At 40.1% G+C, this 17048-nt stretch overlaps 1 protein-coding gene across 4 annotated transcripts; it reads left to right on the forward strand.

Annotated features, from left to right (window-relative positions):
- The first annotated feature begins 576 nt into the window (after positions 1–576).
- On the forward strand, positions 577–16560 carry nadk2 (NAD kinase 2, mitochondrial). Of its 4 annotated transcripts, none has more exons than XM_034126040.1 (12): positions 577–1383; positions 2144–2232; positions 2325–2413; positions 6250–6331; positions 6514–6633; positions 7802–7941; positions 9675–9768; positions 9884–10027; positions 12766–12821; positions 12899–12952; positions 13062–13185; positions 15924–16560. In XM_034126040.1, exons 1-12 carry the CDS (start codon positions 1126–1128, stop codon positions 16060–16062), a joined length of 1389 nt encoding a protein of 462 aa, XP_033981931.1. In that variant the 5' UTR covers positions 577–1125; the 3' UTR covers positions 16063–16560. The 4 variants fall into 4 exon arrangements, with proteins under 4 accessions (XP_033981931.1, XP_033981933.1, XP_033981932.1 ...); XM_034126042.1 differs by having other exon boundaries at positions 9932–10027; XM_034126041.1 differs by having other exon boundaries at positions 6550–6633.
- The last annotated feature ends 488 nt before the right edge of the window (positions 16561–17048 follow it).

Below are 17048 nucleotides of genomic sequence, written 5' to 3' on the forward strand. Positions count from 1 at the left end.
AGTTACACCTACACGTTAACATTTACATTCAGTGAATGACGAAAAAAAGAAAACGTAGTCAGTATTTTTGGGCAAAGCCAATACCCCTCTTTGAAGGGCATAACAAAGGAAATGTCAAAGGTCAATCTGCCTGAAAGAAATTGAAGGGTCATAGCTTTCATTGAAGTCATACCCATTCTAGGAATTTCTAGAAAACCATGGTGGGTGTTTTATAAGCTAATAACATTTGAGATAAAATATATTTAGATGTACGTTTTGGCCTTTCATCAAAGACATACATAAGGATTTTAAGTGTTTAACAACTATTACAATTGAAATACTTTATCTAGGTGTCTGGGTGACTCGGGGCCTCAGTTGGCCCACTTTTAAAATCCTGATATCGGCCACATTTGGGCTTATTTATCACTGAAAGCTACAACGAACAGTTTTTTTCTGCTAGTATTTTATATATGACTTTTCCCAGTCTTACGCGTGTCTTTGAACGCATCATGGATCACGGGCGTGCTGTCAGCCAAAACAAAACTTATTTGACTGACAGGCGCGCAGCCAATAGGAAGTTACGTCGCGTACGTAAACCCAGGCTACTACGTGCCAACCTTCATGGGACGTGCAGTGCTGCCAGAGTTTCTTGTGTTGTCGTTAATTCTTCAGCTCAGGTGTTTCAGCTCCAGTTTGAACTCTTCTGGACTTGAGTAATGAGGCAGAGCTGTGTGTGGTGTGTGGAAAGAGTGAACCCAGCCGTTACAGTTCGTAGGAAGCCTTGAAAGCAAACTGCTAGCTTCGTTTAGCTTGTTGAGCTCAGCTCGTAACGCTGTCTTTTAACCTGACCAAATACGGTTGGCATGGTTACTAACGTCAGTTAAACTGCGAGCTGAATTGTGTTTTCGGTGAATCTCTGAGGAAATACTCCACTTGGTAAAGGCATATTTTGGAGTCATAAACGGGTAACTATAGCTTGATTGACAGGACTGGTGACCTTCCCTGGCAGCTGGGCGTGGTGTGACTTTATTTGGGCTTTCCAAATTCAGTGAATTAACCTAATCTGACCAGAGGACTGACATATAACGCAGTATGTAACAGCAGAGAGTCCTCAGTAACCTGTTAATTGGACATGTGATTGAGTTTATGGGTGTGTGGTCACTTGTTGTGAGAATGCCTCGCCGCTCGGTGGTGAACTTGCTGGGTCTAGGGACTCGAGCTGTCAGTCTGCTGAATGGAAACTCACTTCAGACCTTTCACTCTTCACTAAAACACGCCTCCTCGCTGCCTAAAGCTGGATTCAAACCTGAGAAAGTAGCAGTGGTTACAAAGACCACCAGGTATGAGTTTGAGCAGCAGCGATACCTGTATGCAGGGCTCTCTGAAGAGGACCTCAAACACCTGGTGAGTGATTCTCCTTCACCTTTACCCTAGCAAAAGTCTAATGGTCTTAAAATACTCGATTACAAGTAAAACATACTGAGTTCAAATGTGTTGCTTCAGGCAGAGCAGACCCTTTACCTGAGCAAAAGTCTAACGGTCTTAAAATACTTGATTTACAAGTACAAAAATACTGAGTTCAAATGTTTTGGTTGAGTACAAAAGTATTTACGTCAAAAAGTATTTATTCTGCTCAAATGCCCATTTCAGTATGTATATAAGTACATGAGTATATACACAGACCCTGTGTTTAATGTATTGTGTTACAAAAAGCGTTTATAGCTCATTCCTTAAAACAGAAGTCTCAAATTGCCTATAATAAGAATAATTATAATAAGAATAATAATAAGAAAAACTAACAGATACAGTAAGTGTCATATCATTTTAATGTAGTTTGTCAATGTGGAGCCATTTCTAGAGACTTCACAAAATACACAGTTGATAAGCAGTAAAGTAATTATCATATCACATAAGCACGTGTTATTATTATATGAAAAAAAGTAACTATACGTGTATACTAACTGTAGTGGAGTAAAAAGTACTTAATTTGCCTCTGACATTTTGTAGAGAAGAAAGTAGTAGAAATGATTATTATGTCAAAATAACACTTAAGGACCTTAAGTACTTAAGTCAGTGTACTTCCACAGCTGCCTTTAGACTGTGACCTCTGACGGTAAACAACCTCTTACCTGTTTCTTCTACATCTCGTGTGTGTGTTTTGCAGCTCGCTCTGAAGGGCTCCAGCTACAGCGGCCTGCAGGAAAGACACAAAATACACACCAACAACGTGGAGCACATTGTGAAGAGCCTGCGGTGAGATTCCCCAGATAACCCCAGAGCAGACAGGAAAGCTCGGCTCTTTTTAAATCTACTATTAAAACTGTTTCATCATGTTGTGTTTGCAGGAGCAAAGGCATTGAGGTACGGATTGTGAAGAGGGGAGAATATGATGAAGAAGTGGTCCGATGGGCCGATGCCATCATCTCTGCTGGAGGTAGGAACCTCAATAAGAGCTTTGTTTGTACAGTTATGAATATTATATTGAAGGAAAGTCAACATTTGTAAACATTCAAGATTCAAGGCTTTTATTGTCATGTGCACATAGCTACTGTACAGTGTAGATATATCAATGAAAATCTGAGGTCACAGACTCCTACAACAGAGCAACACAATAACACAGATAAAATAGTAAATACAAATAAAAATAGAATGGAAATAGTGCAAGGAGAGTCTATATACAAGTAATTGGAATATGATATATTGGATAAATTAACATGCTTAATATCTAAGCTATCTGTTAACAACGTAATAAATAATCCTCCTTGAACACCAACTGCTGTGCCCAGGCTTCATGTACTATCTAAAGCAGGACTTCACAGCTGAGATCAAGGTTCAAGGTTCTTTATTGTCAATCTGACATAGTTACAGAGTAATTATGTAGTTGAAAATCTTATGTCACAGGCTTCTCCAACAATGCAACATAATAACATAATAACAATAAGAGCAAGAGCAATACAAAAAGAAAAATAGTTATAAAATAAAGTGATGATGTGGAATAGTGTAATACAAGTCTATATACAAGTTATTGGAATGATATATATATATATATATATATATATATATTAGGTATTAGATACATATTATTGAGTAGCAGATGAATGTTTTGAAGTTGTTTCAACAGTTCAATTTTTTAACAGTCCAACTGCCCGCGGGAAGAAACTGTCTCCGAATCAGATCCTTAACCTAGGTAAAAGTACTATTACTGCAACCTAAAAATACTCTGTTACAAGTAAAAGTACTGCTTCGAGAATGGTACTTAAGTAAAAGTATTTAAGCATGATCAGGAAAATGTACTTTAGGTTTTAGGAGTACAATTTACATCTTCACATTTCAAAAGCTGGAACTGTGAAATAATTGTACACAAAATAACAGCAGCACCTGTGGAGATAAAGATAGATCAGACTTTACTTTAAAGGTCCCCTATTCTACTCTTCTTCATCAATATATCACAGGTCTCAGATATATACAGAGCCTGTCTCTGATTGGCTGAAACACCAAACGGATCATTGCAGCATCCCATAATCCCCTCTGTTTCAGCCCTGTTTCCAAAGTGCTGATTCTCTGTCTGTTACTTTAGATGAAAATAAGGAGCCCCTCCCCACGCCCCTCTGAGAGACATTTGGTTACAAAGAACACAATAGCCGCTTTCACACCAAGTACTTTGCCGCACTTAGTTCCCAGCTCTTAGTACCCCCATGGAACTAAGAGCCGATCGCATTCACACCGGAATAAGTTCCCTGAGGGAGGATTAGGCAAATGAGCCGCTGACGTCACTTCTTCTTCTTCTGCTTTGGGTTTACTGGCAGGCCGCAAACAACTTCACGGCGTATACTGCCACCCGGAGTCCCCGGCCTGAAGTCCCCGGAGTTAGGGACTGGCTTCAGTAGAAGCTGCTGGGAGTCCCAGCAGCTTCTACTGAAGCCTTCCGAGTAAATCGCCAGAACGCCCGACACCTCCTCATCACTCCACCGCCAGAGATGGGGTCGTTACTCAAAAAAAGTTATATATTACATATTACTTTTAAAAAAGTAATATATTACTTTAAAAAAAAGTAATATATTACTTTACTTCGTTACTCTCTACATAAAGTAACGCGTTACTTTACACGCAGGGCCACCCCTCAGTCCCTACAGGCAGATCACGCAGACTGCGGAGGGTGCTTCATTTTGCGGAGGGAGCCTCATCTGAAGCGCAAATGCGGCGCACCTACGGTGTAAGCGCGCCACAGTTCTCGCCGCTGCGAGGCTCCACTAGCACCCCCCCCCCCCCCGTCGACGCGGGACACAGAGGGCCTCATCATATAACTTTGCGTGTTTGCTGTTTATTCGTTACTTTACTCGACATCCTCACTCTGGATTCGGAGGTCCTCCTTAGCTATTAGCTTCAAGTTAGCATGTTGTCTTTGCAGGTGCTTGTTGAGGTTTGACGTTGTGTTTGCAGCAGTGGATAAAAGCTTCTGGCCTGGACACAGTTTGCACCTCAGCGTCACATTCCTGTCCTTTCTTCGGACGAACTCAAAATAATGGGCAGACCTCCACCCCTCGAAAGTTATCACTGTTGACTCAGCCATGTTTATGCTCTGCATGTGGACGCGCAAGTCGCGCAAATGTTACGTAAATATAAACCTGCGGCGGAAATCCCTCTTGTCTGTCAAAGGGAGAATCTAGTAATTCTTTATGTTAGTAGGTAACTGTAGTGTGATTACTGAATTATAAAAGTAACGCGTTACATTACTCCGTTACTTTGTAACGTGTTACACCCAACTCTGTCCACCTGCTCTCTAGCAGGAACTAAAAAGGGGGTGAAAAGTTCTCATGAACTAAGTTCTCTTTTTGGTGTGAACGCAAAATCCCAGGAACTATCGGAACTAAACGGGAAAAGTACTCCGGTGTGAAAGCGCCTAATGGTGCTCTAGGAGGAGATTCAGGTGATAAGGTGGGGGGGTTACCTTGGTTGCTGATTGGCTAATGGTTACACAAGCCAAAACATCGTTATGACATCATCAAGTGGCCAAAATCTGATCAGCTCATTTTCAGACAAATGGATCAGGACAAAAAGAGAGAGAATCTTTGTTCCTGAAACTTTCAGAGTCTCTTTACACAGAGGGGACACATGTTGATGTAGAAGAGACATGAAGAAGAGGGGACACATGTTGATGTAGAAGAGACATGAAGAAGAGGGGACACATGTTGATGTAGAAGAAGAGGGGACACATGTTGATGTAGAAGAGACATGAAGAAGAGGGGACACATGTTGATGTAGAAGAGACATGAAGAAGAGGGGACACATGTTGATGTAGAAGAGACATGAAGAAGAGGGGACACATGTTGATGTAGAAGAGACATGAAGAAGAGGGGACACATGTTGATGTAGAAGAGACATGAAGAAGAGGGGACACATGTTGATGTAGAAGAGACATGAAGAAGAGGGGACACATGTTGATGTAGAAGAGACATGAAGAAGAGGGGACACATGTTGATGTAGAAGAGACATGAAGAAGAGGGGACACATGTTGATGTAGAAGAGACATGAAGAAGAGGGGACACATGTTGATGTAGAAGAGACATGAAGAAGAGGGGACACATGTTGATGTAGAAGAGACATGAAGAAGAGGGGACACATGCTGATGTAGAAGAGACATGAGGAAGAGGGGACACATGTTGATGTAGAAGAGACATGAAGAAGAGGGGACACATGTTGATGTAGAAGAGACATGAAGAAGAGGGGACACATGTTGATGTAGAAGAGACATGAAGAAGAGGGGACACATGTTGATGTAGAAGAGACATGAAGAAGAGGGGACACATGTTGATGTAGAAGAGACATGAAGAAGAGGGGACACATGTTGATGTAGAAGAGACATGAAGAAGAGGGGACACATGTTGATGTAGAAGAGACATGAAGAAGAGGGGACACATGTTGATGTAGAAGAGACATGAAGAAGAGGGGACACATGTTGATGTAGAAGAGACATGAAGAAGAGGGGACACATGTTGATGTAGAAGAGACATGAAGAAGAGGGGACACATGTTGATGTAGAAGAGACATGGAGAAGTGGATTTTGCATAATAGGAGACCTTTAAAGAAAATACTCAAGTTAAGTACAAGTACCTCAAATGTGTACTTGAGTTCAGAACTTGAGTAAATGTACTTGGTTGCTCTCCACCGCTGCCGGACTTTCACTTATTGTAACCGGGGTGCAAAAAGCCACATGAACAAAGGCTTCAGAGTTCACAAAGCACGTCCACTGACTGCAGTTTGTTTTGTCAGGTGACGGGACAATGCTTCTTGTTGCCAGTAAGGTTTTAAGCAAAGACAAACCAGTTGTTGGAGTGAACACGGACCCTGAAAGGTAAACCACTCTACAGCACTTTAGGGGAGGGGCTTAAAACAATCAGACATATTGATATGTATAGCATGTAGAAGACGTGTGAAAGTAGAAGTATATTTTGCAGTTATTCACAGATTCCTTACAGTAATTGATTACTCTCACTACAGTAAAACACATATACTGTCATTCCTCCTCATTGTTAGCATTCAGCATTCCTCCCACGTGTGTTTGCACCCCAGGTCAGAAGGTCATCTGTGCCTGCCCGTGCGCTACACTCATGCCTTCCCAGAGGCCCTGAAGAAGCTCTGTTGTGGTGAGTTCAGGTGCGTATTTATCCACAGATAATCATAGCACTGTAATGTTGGGACGTCCATGCTGCCCTGTGTGTCCTCTGTAGCTTGTATGCAGTCGTCGAGTCATCTATATATAGAGAGAATCTCCCAAATGACTCCCAGCTGCCGTCTGTAAACAAGTAAACAACTTAGAGCTGCTTCTTTGCTATTAACTCGGAGGTCATGACAAGTTTAAAGCTGTGTTGTCTGGAAAAAAGTCACATGGTTACTAAAACCTCCCCAATGTGTGTCCAGACTCTGTGGGATATTTTAAATCCAGTTACAGTGTCCCGTCTCTAAATGACTCAAGTCCTTCCTATCACTGTACCTGAGATTTACTCTAAACGCTCTGCAGATTTGATTGAATTGCAAATGACATTGTGTTTTTTTACATGAGAGTTCAGAAGCCTTTATCTTAAACGAGGGTTAAACGAGACAGCAGGTGTTGTATGTTATATAGCCCCTATATTTGGCTATATAAATACAATTGACTTGATTAGTAAACCTCCCCTTTAATAATTGATTTGCAGATCAGATATCCTTTTGGATTATCACCTGGTTTCACTTGTGTTGTCTAGGTTACGACACATTTATCTTGCTTATGTCCCTAAAATACAATAGAAGTCATTATGTAAGCAGTTTTTAAGACAACCGTCTCATAGGCGTGTTTCAGACATGATTGTTGGATGTATTTAAATTGTGTCAGCCTCAAACATTAATTATGTTAAGGTTGTTGACCCTCAAGTTAGTCCAATAAAGCAGACCTATATCCTAAAGTGTTTTTATATTAGTACCTTCCAATCATCTATGAATATATGTATAATGTTTTCTTGTTCACAACTAAGAGATGTATACTTGATCGCCATGACAACAGATAACCAGTGTAACAAGTCGATTTTGAATGGCATTCGTTACGAACTGGGACCAGGTAGTAAGGGTCTAATACAAATAGGATCAAGTTGCATTGTGGGAAATGTAGTTCTCACACATTTCTGAGACTGAGCCATAAAAGAGACTAAGAAAGTGAATATCTGTTGGTTTGCTGTTTACATTTGGATCTTATTTTTTTAGCCTTCTAACAAAACGTAGAGAGTCGATCGGTTCTCACTGGTGTTTTAAAAAGGTGTGTGTGTGTATCTCTCTCTCTCTCTCTCTGCAGGTGGCTGTGGCGTCAGAGGATCCGTCTGCACTTAGAGGGGACGGGAATCAACCCGACGCCCGTGGACCTGCACGAGCAGCAGATGAGCCTGGAGCAACACAGCCAGGCGCACAGAATCACCACCATGGACAGCCGGCTCAGTAAGACCCCGTTTCCAAGAACTATGATGGTGTCAATCACTGATTTACACGAGTTGAAGTTGAGTTAGATTGGTTATGAGTGAACTCTGTTGGAACCTGGATATTGAGTTTGATTTCAAGTACAGAAATTCAAAAGGGACCCTCGATCAATACTGAACTAAAGGTGTGACTGGGCTCTAGACAGATGATGTGTTTTTCTGCCTCCTGCACTCAGTGTTAATTACAGATGTTAACACTGAGATTTGTCAGTCCATGATCAGGGGCCTCATTTATAAAGGGATATACGCTCAAAAAATGGCGTACGCCAGTTTCTACGCAATGTTTGCGATTTATAAAATACTAACTTGACGGGAAAATGTGCTGTCCTCCACGCAAACTCTAACCCATGCGTACGCACTAAGCACACAAACGGGAGAGACGAGAAACTGCGACCTCGTTGGCAGAAGGAAGAATGGAGAGAAATATGTGGAAATAATACCATAAATAAAATGTTACCTCTCATTTATCAAATATGAAGAATTCAGTTTCAAACATTGATTAAAGCCAATCTTTAAATGATTAAACAAACGCCTGTTTGAGACTCCTCAGTGCACACAAAAACATAACTTGGAGAAATAAATAAATACGGATATGTTATTTAAAACCACCTCGAATATGTTGTGTTAATGTTATGAAATGTTTTCTCATAAATGATGCGATAAGCAGGAGGACAGAATTACGTCTAAACTGACGCCGTTTTGCATTTCTATAGGTTGTAGATACGAGCATGGTTTTATATACTATCACGTTTAATCGTGTTTTATGCCGTTTGCCAAGACTTGATAAGTCGCTCGTAAAACACAGGAGGTACGGAAACTAAGAACACCATATGTGGTAAATTGTACAGCTAATATAACACAACACATTGTATTTCCTTTAACTGGTGGATTATGGATATATAGTTGCTGATCGACAGCTGGAACACAAACCACCAAATACAACAAAATAATTTAGATCCAGTCGTCATGACTACACTCCGGAGGGATTCCCCCATCATTTCTTACAGTTTCTCATCAAGGGGGGGTCTCCTGTCCCCGGGACAAACACACTGCCTGAGGAAGGCTATGTGTATTTTTTTTGTCATTAACTTTTTTCGGACCACTTATTTATTTATTTTGGTGACGATCCGACCTCCATGCTGCTACTCTGGTTCAACCTGCATCCATCAAACAATATGATTTATCTCCACCTCCCCACAATAACCTAAATCTGACTCGGTGTGAGATGTCTTTTTTAGCTGTTCTGTCGTCATTTCCTGCGATCTTCTTCATGCAGTCAGTCAAAATGAATGAATGAATGGGCGTTTCTTTGACTATGTATAGGCAAATATGGGCGTTACGTGAAGCCCGCAAAAGCTGCGCCCCATTTCGAGTCGATTGTGATTTATAAAGGAAAACAGGCGTATGAAGTGCCGGTACGCACTTCCTACGCCGGTACGCAATGTTTTGTGAATCGGAAAATGTCTGTACCTATTTTTTTGCTTTGTACTACGTAAGCAACCTTCTCACGTCAATCCTACGCAAGGCGTTATAAATGAGGCCCCAGCTGATATTCCCACGTCCTTAAAAAGAGCTCTGCTGGAGCCACATGTTGTCTGATAATCCCCGCTGGCTTGAGGATTTTATGGGCACATCAACCAAATCAATGTTTCTACTCTCTCGATGTTTCTCTACTAATTCAGTGATATTTCACAGGGACAGGAAATCCATACGAGAGCTTCTCCAAGCCTAATCTGCTGCCGATCAGAAGCCTGAATGAGATCTTCATCGGAGAGTCTCTGTCCTCCAGGTACCTGTCATCCTGTCTGATGAACGTCTAAACCAGTTGATTGGTGTCATGTTGTTTCCCTACTGTCACCCTGCCAGTATGCAGAACTCACCGGTGCAATCTCTGTCCACCACAGGGTGGAGTTAAACTCGATCAAACCGCATGTTAAACTCTTGCTCCATAGGGCTTCCTACTATGAGATCTCTGTGGACGACGGGCCGTGGGAGAAGCAGAAGAGCTCAGGTCTCAGCATCTGCACAGGAACAGGATCCAAAGCCTGGTAAATCCACTCGACTGCACTTATTGATTTGTGGTTTATATATTTGAAGTGTGTTTTCTTATGTTGTTTCTATGAATTGTATCTTTGTGTAACATACTGTAAAAAGTGCACTATATACCAGAGTTTCATCCTCTTCAAATGTTCATTTAAGAGAGGGAAGGTTAAGGTAGAAATGGTCATGGGTAACATCAGCGCCTAAGAGACAGTTTCAGTAAAATATGTTTACATTTCAAACCAGAAATCAAAGTCTAATAAAGACATTTCTTTATTTCCATAAGATACAAATAAGTTGTAGCATCTGAGAGACAGAAGGCATTAGTTCTGTCAGTTCAAGCGGTGGTCAACCACATTTGGAGGCATGCACAAAGACTGTGATCCTGCAGTAATGTGAATTCTCCGGTGCAAAAGTAGGCCTGTGGGAAAACTCCATTATCATTTGTCACTGTGAACAATAGAGGAGGCTTCAGAGGGATTTAAGACTTCATGTTTTCAGTTGTCTTCCTCCAATTGTACAAACATAGGTAAGAAACACAAAGGAATGTTTCTAGTTGGATGAGGAGATTGTATATGATAAGTATGACGCTGCAGCCACGCGAGAACGGTAACGGTCATATCCGCTACAGTTCTCTATCATTATAGACGGTTCGGCCACACGAGGCCGACGGGGAAACGCAGATAACGGGTCCCAAGGTGGGTAGATCTGGGGACAAACCGCTCTGGGGGGCCAAGCGGCTCCGGGTCTACGCCCTATACCAGTGCTCCTCAAACTTTTTTCAGTAATGTACCCCCTTTGAAACATTTTCTCAGCCAAGTACCCCCTGACCGACCCCGAACATTTTTGATAGAAAAAGCCTATATAAATAATTACAATATAGTGATGTTCCCTCAGTGTGTGATTTATTAACTCCTTCGTGCATGAATTACAACAAACTAAGGATATTTTCATCTTCATGCATGAAAAAAAATAACATAATGACATTTTTATAAAATAGATTTTTCCAAGGAGTTTTTCAATTGAAGTAATATGTTTAACAAACCAATGAACAAAATGATATATTGTGAAAAACTATAAAATACAATACACACATTTGACATGTTTATATGAGGACCCCCTTGGTGGTTCTAGGAATATTTTATATAAAATTGTGTTTTCTATTTAGCTTATTGTACTAAGATTATTTTTGTAATCATACATGGTATTTTTTTTAACCTTTTTGGTATTAACCTTTTTTTAATTAATTTTTTTAAATCTCACGTACCCCCTGCAGTACCCCAACGTACCCCCAGGGGTCCGCGTACCCCCATTTGAGAATCACTGCCCTATACGATCATTTCCTGCTAACGATGAAGCAATAGCCCCGCCTCTCCCCACCTCTCCTGCTCAGAGATCAGCTGCTATCAATTTGTTTTAAAGCTCAATAAATAACAAAGAAGACCTCTGACCGGCACTTTTCAAATGTTGTCCGGAAACTTTAACGGACATGTTGACCGGCGAGAAAGAAATCTAACTGAAACTCTGCCGCACGGTCCCCTCGTCCCTTGGAAGAGGCGGAGAGGTGGGGGTTTGTCATCTGGTGGTGGACTACCGGAGAGAATTACAGCAGGAGCAAACGCTCGCCTCGGGGAGGGAGAAAAAAGAGCCAGAGCGTCCACAGCGGAGAATAAACAGAAGGGCAACCATGGCAACCATGGCAACCATGAGCGGGAAGTCTTCTTCGCTGCTTTTGGTGTATTTTGTGGCGGAAGTACAGCGCCACTTACAGGCCTGGCATATGTACTACAGCGTCTCCAGCGCTTTCGAGTGAACGGACACGTTTCTGGTGCCTGTTGCGTGCGGACGGAAGACTTTTTTGATATGGAATTCGTTTAGTTTGCGTTACCGTTCTCGTGTGGCTCCAGCCTGAAACTAGAAGTACAGTCCAAAGGTAGAACAATAGCAGCTCCTCTAAAGCTCACTGATTTAAAATGTACATTATAGGGCTGTGCGATTATGGCAAAAATCATAATCACAATTATTTTGGTCAATAATTGATATCACGATTATTAAATACGATTATTCATTGACTTTGAAAACATCCATTTATTGAACTTTGAAATACAAATAATAATTTGAACAGTATCTTTTTAACTGTTTTCCCATAACGTATAATTCAACTGAAAAACCAATACAAAAATAAATGATACATTTATATCTACATTTAAATAAATAATATAAAAATAATAAATACCAATAAACAAGATCAACAAATATTTTGGAGAGCACTTCAACAAGCTACTAAACATGTATAAATATGATAAATACAAATAAATGTGATCAAATATGTTGCAGTGCAGTCACAACCTAGCAAAGCAAAATAATCGTTTTTTTCGATTATGTTGTTTTCGTAATTGTGGCAGGCCAAAATCGTAATACAAAATACGATTAATTGCACAGCCCTAGTGCATTATATCTTAGTGTGTTTGTACAGATTAAACTAAGTGCTCTCTGCATACATCTGATGTGGCTCTTGGCAGGAAAATAAAATGTCTGAACTACAGGAGGATCTCATGTAGCGTGCTGACAGCGAAGTAAAGTTACAAAATATTAAGTTTTAATAAAAAAACAGGCAGCATATTAAACCTAAACGGCCATGAGAGGAGTCCAACATTAACTGGAGGGAAGCTGGAATTGTTGAGATGAGATGTTTGCAGTTATATGAAGAGTAATCCTGTATGCATCCTCTCGTCTGCTTGCTCAGGTCATATAACATCAATAAACTGGCTGAACAGGCGGTGGAGGAGGTTCTCAACATCGGTACGTACAACTTCTGATTCTCAAATGAAGTCTAAAGGGAACCAGGTTTTTAAAATTCACCTTTTCTTTTTCTTCAGGAAAGTCTCAGACGGGTCTTGATATCCCGCTGAATCGTGAATTCATTGAAAAGGGTGAGTTAATAATCCTCTTATTTATTAAACATGTTCTGTCGCGTAGTTTTATGTGACGATGGTCTCTGTGTGTGTGTGTGTGTGTGTGTGTGTGTGTGTGTCTCCTCAGTGACTGATCTGTACAACGAGTCTCTGGTGTTCAGCCCGGACGACAGACGTATGTTCTTCAGCATCAGAGAGCCCATCGTCAACAGAGTGTTCTCCAGCAGCCGGCAGAGAGGCTTCGCCAGCAAGTCAGTGAACCTTCTTTAGACTTTAGTTCCACCTGGAGTAAATCCACAAGCTACCCTGCAGTATACAAAGTCATTCAAACTAGCTGCACCTTTACCAGCTTTGAGAACACTTTCATGATCAATCATTATAAAACATATCATATATATTATTCTGAAATGGACCAATCTGCACAATGACTACTTTTACTGTCGCTACTTTAACTATATTTTGATGATAATACTTTTCTACATTTACTTGAGGAACATTTTGAATGCAGGACTTTTACTGTAACAGAGTATTCCTACACTCTGGTACTTCTACTTTTACTCAAGTATAAGACCTGAGTACTTCAGAAGTACTCAGGTCTTATACTTAAGTAAAAGTAGAAGTACTCAGATCGTGTACTTGAGTAAAAGTAGAAGTACTCAGATCTTGTACTTGAGTAAAAGTAGAAGTACTCAGATCTTGTACTTGAGTAAAAGTAGAAGTACTCAGATCGTGTACTTGAGTAAAAGTAGAAGTCTTCTACTTTTACTCAAGTACACGATCTGAGTACTTCTACTTTTACTCAAGTACAACATCTGAGTACTTCTACTTTTACTCAAGTACAATATCTGAGTACTTCTACTTTTACTACAAGATCTGAGTACTTCTACTTTTACTTAAGTATAAGACCTGAGTACTTCTGAAGTACTCAGGTCTTATACTTGAGTAAAAGTAGAAGTACTCAGATCGTGTACTTGAGTAAAAGTAGAAGTACTCAGATCTTGTACTTGAGTAAAAGTAGAAGTACTCAGATCGTGTACTTGAGTAAAAGTAGAAGTCTTCTACTTTTACTCAAGTACACGATCTGAGGTCTTCTACTTTTACTCAAGTACACGATCTGAGGTCTTCTACTTTTACTCAAGTACACGATCTGAGTACTTCTACTTTTACTCAAGTACAAGATCTGAGTACTTCTACTTTTACTCAAGTACAACATCTGAGTACTTCTACTTTTACTCAAGTACACGATCTGAGTTCTTCTACTTTTACTCAAGTACAACATCTGAGTACTTCTACTTTTACTCAAGTACAAGATCTGAGTACTTCTACTTTTACTCAAGTACAACATCTGAGTACTTCTACTTTTACTCAAGTACAATATCTGAGTACTTCTACTTTTACTACAAGATCTGAGTACTTCTACTTTTACTCAAGTACCAGATCTGAGTACTTCTACTTTTACTCAAGTACAAGATCTGAGTACTTCTACTTTCACTCAAGTACAAGATCTGAGTACTTCTACTTTTACTCAAGTACAACATCTGAGTACTTCTACTTTTACTACAAGATCTGAGTACTTCTACTTTTACTTAAGTATAAGACCTGAGTACTTCTGAAGTACTCAGGTCTTATACTTGAGTAAAAGTAGAAGTACTCAGATCGTGTACTTGAGTAAAAGTAGAAGTCTTCTACTTTTACTCAAGTACACGATCTGAGTACTTCTACTTTTACTCAAGTACAACATCTGAGTACTTCTACTTTTACTCAAGTACAATATCTGAGTACTTCTACTTTTACTACAAGATCTGAGTACTTCTACTTTTACTTAAGTATAAGACCTGAGTACTTCTGAAGTACTCAGGTCTTATACTTGAGTAAAAGTAGAAGTACTCAGATCGTGTACTTGAGTAAAAGTAGAAGTACTCAGATCGTGTACTTGAGTAAAAGTAGAAGTCTTCTACTTTTACTCAAGTACACGATCTGAGTACTTCTACTTTTACTCAAGTACAACATCTGAGTACTTCTACTTTTACTCAAGTACAATATCTGAGTACTTCTACTTTTACTACAAGATCTGAGTACTTCTACTTTTACTTAAGTATAAGACCTGAGTACTTCTGAAGTACTCAGGTCTTATACTTGAGTAAAAGTAGAAGTACTCAGATCGTGTACTTGAGTAAAAGTAGAAGACCTCAGATCGTGTACTTGAGTAAAAGTAGAAGACTTCTACTTTTACTCAAGTACACGATCTGAGTACTTCTACTTTTACTCAAGTACAAGATCTGAGTACTTCTACTTTTACTCAAGTACACGATCTGAGTTCTTCTACTTTTACTCAAGTACAACATCTGAGTACTTCTACTTTTACTCAAGTACAAGATCTGAGTACTTCTACTTTTACTCAAGTACAACATCTGAGTACTTCTACTTTTACTCAAGTACAATATCTGAGTACTTCTACTTTTACTACAAGATCTGAGTACTTCTACTTTTATTCAAGTACCAGATCTGAGTACTTCTACTTTTACTCAAGTACAAGATCTGAGTACTTCTACTTTCACTCAAGTACAAGATCTGAGTACTTCTACTTTTACTCAAGTACAACATCTGAGTACTTCTACTTTTACTCAAGTACAATATCTGAGTACTTCTACTTTTACTACAAGATCTGAGTACTTCTACTTTTACTTAAGTATAAGACCTGAGTACTTCTGAAGTACTCAGGTCTTATACTTGAGTAAAAGTAGAAGTACTCAGATCGTGTACTTGAGTAAAAGTAGAAGACTTCTACTTTTACTCAAGTACAAGATCTGAGTACTTCTACTTTAACTGAAGAACAACATCTGAGTACTTTTTCCCCCTCTGTTGATTCCTAGTTTCTCAAAAGGTTGACCCTTCAGTCTTTGAGCAGCTGTTCATCAGTTTTGACTTTTAAAAAAACAAACCGTTAAACCGACTTCTGACATGTTTTTCGATGCCTCCTCTGCTGCAGGGTGTCGGTGCGCTCGCGCTGCTGGGACGCCTGCATGGTGGTCGACGGCGGGACTTCCTTTGAGTTCAACGACGGGGCCATCGCTACCATCAGTCTGAGTGAAGAGGACCAGCTGAGGACCGTGGACCTGGAGAACTGAGGGGTCCAGAGCTCACTAATGTTCTCTAATGATCACTGTTCAAAGGGAAGTCAGCTGTTAGCCTCCCTACCTGAGACACAGGTATCACTGTTACTATTGTTCATCAAATGTGTGCGTTTTTACCAATCAATTATTCCCAAATTAGATTACCTTTCCAGGATATAATGACAATCTATTTAGTAGAGAATATATCAACATTTGAATGATGTTACTATAAACTGTCAGCAGAGGAAGGGATAAAAGATCAGGCATGATTATTAAATATAATTAATATCGTTCCGTTAAAAACAATTGTTTAGATTTGTATTTCAGATGACATTTTGTGATGTGCTATTGCTTTATGACTTTGAAAGAATTATAAAATATTCTATATTTACGTTTTTTCAACAAATCCCAGTTAGTCCGACTCTCACTACGTCCTTTCTATCCCCAGCTGTCACTCAACCCTGAGCCTCTTACTGAAGACATACATCTTTAGAAATGGCTCACACAAAAAAATGTAATGTTTGTGTTTTACTCAAACAAGAGGAATTGGTGTATTTGTTGGGGACTATTTTCAGCGGCGGATTAATCCACATTTGCTGCTCTAGTGAGTAATTGTTGCAGCAAGACTGTGTGTGTGTGAGAGTGTGTGTGTGAGAGAGAGAAAGTGTGTGTGTGTGTGAGAGAGAGAAAGTGTGTGTGTGTGTGAGAGAGAGAAAGTGTGTGTGTGTGTGTGAGAGAGAGAAAGTGTGTGTGTGTGAGAGAGAGAAAGAGTGTGTGTCTGTGAGAGAAAGAAAGAGTGTGAGAGTGTGTGAGAGAGAGAAAGAGTGTGTGTGTGAGAGAGAGAAAGAGTGTGTGTGTGAGAGAGAGAAAGAGTGTGTGTGAGAGAGAGAAAGAGTGTGTGTGAGAGAGAGAAAGAGTGTGTGTGTGAGAGAGAAAGTGTGTGAGAGAGAGAGAAAGAGTGTGTGTGTGAGAGAAAGAGTGTGAGAGAGAAAGAGTGTGAG

This window comes from Trematomus bernacchii, unplaced genomic scaffold, assembly GCF_902827165.1.
Source record: "Trematomus bernacchii unplaced genomic scaffold, fTreBer1.1, whole genome shotgun sequence".
Lineage (NCBI taxonomy): Eukaryota > Metazoa > Chordata > Actinopteri > Perciformes > Nototheniidae > Trematomus > Trematomus bernacchii.